We start from the raw sequence: 4,522 nt of genomic DNA, 5'->3' as shown, positions 1-4,522 counted from the left end.
CCACGTAATCCTTAGTAGCCACTCCAGCTCAAGAAAATATTTTTCAAATAACTTTTTTGTTAGCATTAGCATATTTTTAATGTCTTGGGGTGGTGGGACTACGGTGCACTGATATGTCAACTTTGTGTATCAAATGTTAATTGTATTTTGTTGTGTGGCGCTGTTAATATAAGTTACAAACTTGAGTGCAGCGCCACACTGTCCTTGTTATGTTTTGATGTTTTGATGAATACAAAAAACCTCACCTTTTACGACATATCCCTCCGCAGGTGGAGATCGCGGAAGGATACCGGACGTCAGCAGACAGTCCCTCTGACGCGTACCTGCAGTCCGGAGCTGCGGCGGTCATACAGCTCAATCAGGAGGAGGGAGGGGCCAAGACCATGCAGGACCTGGCCGCCGTCGTCATAGAGATCTGTGTCCCCATCTTCCAGGTACAGTCACGGTGTTCGTTTTCTGTTTGAGGGTTTTGGAAGAGATTTGGGTATCAAATACTAGTAAGCTGAATCAGGAGGAGGGAGGCTCCAAGACCACGCAGAACCTGGACGCCGTCGTCATTGAGATCTGCGTGCCCATCTTCCAGGTACAGTGTCGTCTGCAAATCTCCAAGCAGATCTTTCGGTGGCTTGTATACAGTGTCAAGACAGCATCAAATTGGAACGACAGTATCCAATACGCCACCCAAAGGGCGTAAAAAAGAGACCAGTACAAAAAAAGAAAGCCTGATAAAATGCATAAACACACGTAAAAAATAAGCCAAAGTCTGAACCTATGATGTACACGTCTTCTGCTGCATTTGAGGGGTTGGAAAGGAAACGGGGCACCACACTAGTGTCAAAACCTTCAGAGAGGGTGCCTTCCGGACTTGATGTCCCGCCCGATATGTCATGGTGAAAGGAGGCCACTTAATAAACTACCGAGTGAGCGAAGCAAATGGTAGCCAATTAAATTTTCCATCAACGATTGTTTTGCCTTTATTTATAACACAACCGTAGGTAACGTTAGGTATAACACAACCGCTACCCAAACATAAAAAACTGCAGGCCTATGAGAGAGCGTCATACACGAGTTCCAGAGAAACCCTGAGTTGCATTATGTTATGAAAAATTTCTAGTGTTTAGAAATCATTACTACTTGTCTTCCTTTCCTCTCCAGGAGGTTTATGGCGACATCGGGCTGGTTCTATACAGTGACAAGCTGCATGTCCGGCTGCAGGGCGCGGTTGACACCGGGCCGCACTTTTCTGCAGATTCCGGAGCCTCCATGGACACGGCAGCGTTCGAAGCCTGGGCACTGGGACAGATTGATGAGGCTTACGGTAAGAAATTTTCTTCGTTGAAAACGTATTTATCAGAAGTACTGGATATTATTCAATGTACAACTAACCACGAGGCAGAACACGGCAGCGTTCACAACCTGGGCAGAGAGGCAGATAGATGAAGCCTACGGTAAGGAAAATAGAGAGTGATTTTTTTAAAAGAAAATAATCGTTTATTAGAACTATTCAATATAAGATCAACTAACTACAAGGCATGAAACACCATTGACACGGCAACGTTCACAACTTGGGCACAGGAACAGATTGATGAAGCTTACGGTAAGAAATTTTCTTAATTGAAAAACGTGTTCATTTTTAGACGTATTAAATATTGCATAATTTACAACCAGTCGAAATGCAGGGGCCAACATGGACATGGCAACGTTTACAACCTGGGCACTGGGACAGATTGATGAGGCCTACGGTAAGAAATTTTCTTCGTTGAAAAAACGTTTTCATTTTCATCAGACGTACTAAATATTGCACAATGTACAACCAGTCTCAAGGAAGAGGCTTCCATGGACACGGCAGCCTTCACAGCATGGGCACAGGGACAGATTGATGAGGCTTACGGTAAGGAATATTTCATAAAAGACGTATAAAATTGTACAATGTCCAACCAGCTGCAAGACAGGGGCTTCCATGGACACCGCAGCCTTCACAGCCTGGGCACAGGGGCAGATAGATGAGGCTTACGGTAAGGAATTTTCCTCGTTGAAAACGTATTTATCAGAAGTACTGGATAGTATTCAATGTACAACCAGCCATGCACAAGGTAGGACACCACAGCGTTCAGAACCTGGGCACAAGGGCAGATTGATGAGGCTTACGGTAAGGAAATTCTTCGTAACAAATCTCTTCAGTGCAATCACTCCACATCGTTAGACAAGGCGAAGGTGTTCGTTTTCGTTAGAATCGTTTGTTTGAACCATACTTCAATTCATAAGAAGCTCAAATCGGCATGCAGGCCGCTTTCCATTGAGGGAAGAGGTATGTGGGTAAGACCAATTTAGATTTAAACTTCCTTGTTCAGACAAAATATATACGACGTTTTCATCACTTAAGTTCTAATAAATCTATACACTCTTTTACATGTAGATGGCAAAAAACATTTATCAGAGTGACAGTTACTGTATGGTGAGGGTTTGTGTCCGTTCGTTTTGATTAGATCATTTCTGGCCTGATTATTCCAGAGCCGATCGCCACGCCCGAGTGTGAGATAGATGAGGATGAAGAAGAAGTCCCTACCCTGGCGAGCGGGGACAGCTGGCCTGTATTGGCTTCATATTCAGCATATACATGTAGTAGAGTGGATTCATTCCTCATGCTAACCGATATTTAGCAATCTGCATAGCACCTGTTTAGGTAACTCGTAGCTGAGCAGGATCAAGTTGGATCGGGAGCGTTCCTACTGGGGTAAAGATAGCCGGAACGAAACTCTACCTTCAAGCTGCTGCATTTGCTCCCGAGCAAAATTCTATCTTCAAGCCGGTGACGGGTCGGCAATATATTCCGCTCGATCCTGACAATTTTATCCTAATCAGAATCATTCATCCATCCATTCATTCATTCATTCGTTTGTTCAGAGCCGATCGCCACGCCTGAGTGTGAGATAGATGAGGATGAAGAAGAAGTCCCGACCCTGGCGAGCGGAGGAAGCTGGCCCGCCGGAGAAACCGTGGAGAGCGCATGCGGGACCATCGACTACCCCGTCACCAGGAACAAAGTGGAGGACTTCAAACGGTCAGGATTTTGTTTCTTTCTTTTTACCTTCACAAAAGGAAAACATGTTTAGATTTAAAACTTTAGATCCAACACAAGAAAGTTCTCTCACCTAGAGCTTTCGACCAGTCACTCTGGTCTTCCTCAGTAGACTGACCCAGTGAAGCTTGTCACGTAGCTTCTTTGAAGTGTGACGTCAACACTGGGTCAAAGATATCTGGCATTTTGTTTCTAAACTATGTTTTTGAAGAGTCATGTAATATCAACAGTAGAATATTCTTCAATCAGTGACTGTTTCGAAAGGTAGAGAACACGTACCTCCAGTCTACTGTACATCTTGACCACGGGGACCTGCACAAGTCTCGACCTAGACTCGTGTTCTAGCGAGACTAGGTCACTCAGCGTGATCAAGATGTACAGTAGACATTGAAAATTTGGAGGCACGCGTGTCTTATACCTTTCAAAACAGTCCGACAGTGTGACCGGTGGGTTCTTTAACGTGAGTGGGGTGTGGCTCTTCCAAACACGTACCGGAACTCCATTTAACGTTCTATCTGAGGGATGTCCCTAACCGAAGCTAGGTATTCATTTACCCGACTGAAGTGAGGAAAGTCGTGCGATATGTCTTTCTGGCGAAGGTAATAACGAGGAACTTACACCATTTTGTTCTGCTTTCCCCCAGGCTTGTCCAGTATCCGGCCAACAACATCGTCTTCGAGAACGAGGAGCGTTCGGGTGCATGGTGCGGCTCGGCCGAAAGGGGGCGCTGCGTGGACTGTTCCACTGGGATCCTGGGGTCCGGCCTAGACGACAGGTAAGGATTCTCCGCCCGATTAAGAATTGGACCAAGGATTGAGGTGTTCAAGAATTCATTCTTTCCTTAGAACTATCGCAGAGTGGAGCTTGTTGTCACCAAGTACAGTAGGGGCATTGTCATAAGATAGCTTTAAACAATGTCTAAAGTTAGATGTTCAAGTGTTAGGTGTAACAAGTCGATCGGTGTGATGTAGCCAGCTGCCACCGCGCCACGTGCCTGTGAAGCTGGTGTGTTACGCCGAAGGGTGGTTATACCGGCTATACAGATACAGAAGCTGGTGTGTTACACCGAAGGGCGGTTATACCGGCTATACAGATACAGAAGCTGGTGTGTTACGCCAAAAGGCGGTTATACTGGCTATACAGATACAGAAGCTGGTGTGTTACGCCAAAAGGCGGTTATACTGGCTATACAGATACAGAAGCTGGTGTGTTACGCCGAAAGGCGGTTATACCGGCTATACAGATACAGAAGCTGGTGTGTTACGCCGAAAAGCGGTTATACTGGCTATATAGATACAGAAGTACATACACCCGCGGTCGGGCCGATACCTCGGGCGATACGGAATACCCCGTGTTGTATTTTATTTATGTCATACCCACCCAGGAAAACACGCCTTTCAATGCAAGATGAGCCAAAAGTTGGTGCCACTAAACCCTAAAATG

General features: G+C 45.6%; 1 protein-coding gene across 2 annotated transcripts in view; it reads left to right on the top strand.

Moving 5' to 3' along the window:
- The window catches only part of LOC109462776, a 20,662-nt gene that overhangs the window by 5,097 nt on the left and 11,043 nt on the right, over nucleotides 1–4,522 (top strand). For both annotated transcript variants that reach the window (XM_019759370.1, XM_019759371.1), the window contains exons 4-7: nucleotides 270–434; nucleotides 1,156–1,318; nucleotides 2,905–3,061; nucleotides 3,723–3,854. In XM_019759370.1, coding sequence (XP_019614929.1) covers nucleotides 270–434; nucleotides 1,156–1,318; nucleotides 2,905–3,061; nucleotides 3,723–3,854 — 617 coding nt within the window. The remainder of the gene's footprint in view (nucleotides 1–269; nucleotides 435–1,155; nucleotides 1,319–2,904; nucleotides 3,062–3,722; nucleotides 3,855–4,522) is intronic.

Source organism: Branchiostoma belcheri, unplaced genomic scaffold (genome assembly GCF_001625305.1).
Source record: "Branchiostoma belcheri isolate BF01 breed outbred unplaced genomic scaffold, Haploidv18h27 scaffold12, whole genome shotgun sequence".
In the NCBI taxonomy this organism is placed as follows: Eukaryota; Metazoa; Chordata; class Leptocardii; order Amphioxiformes; family Branchiostomatidae; genus Branchiostoma; species Branchiostoma belcheri.
Note: the sequence above shows the minus strand (reverse complement) of the source record. Positions and strands in the feature narration are given on the sequence as shown.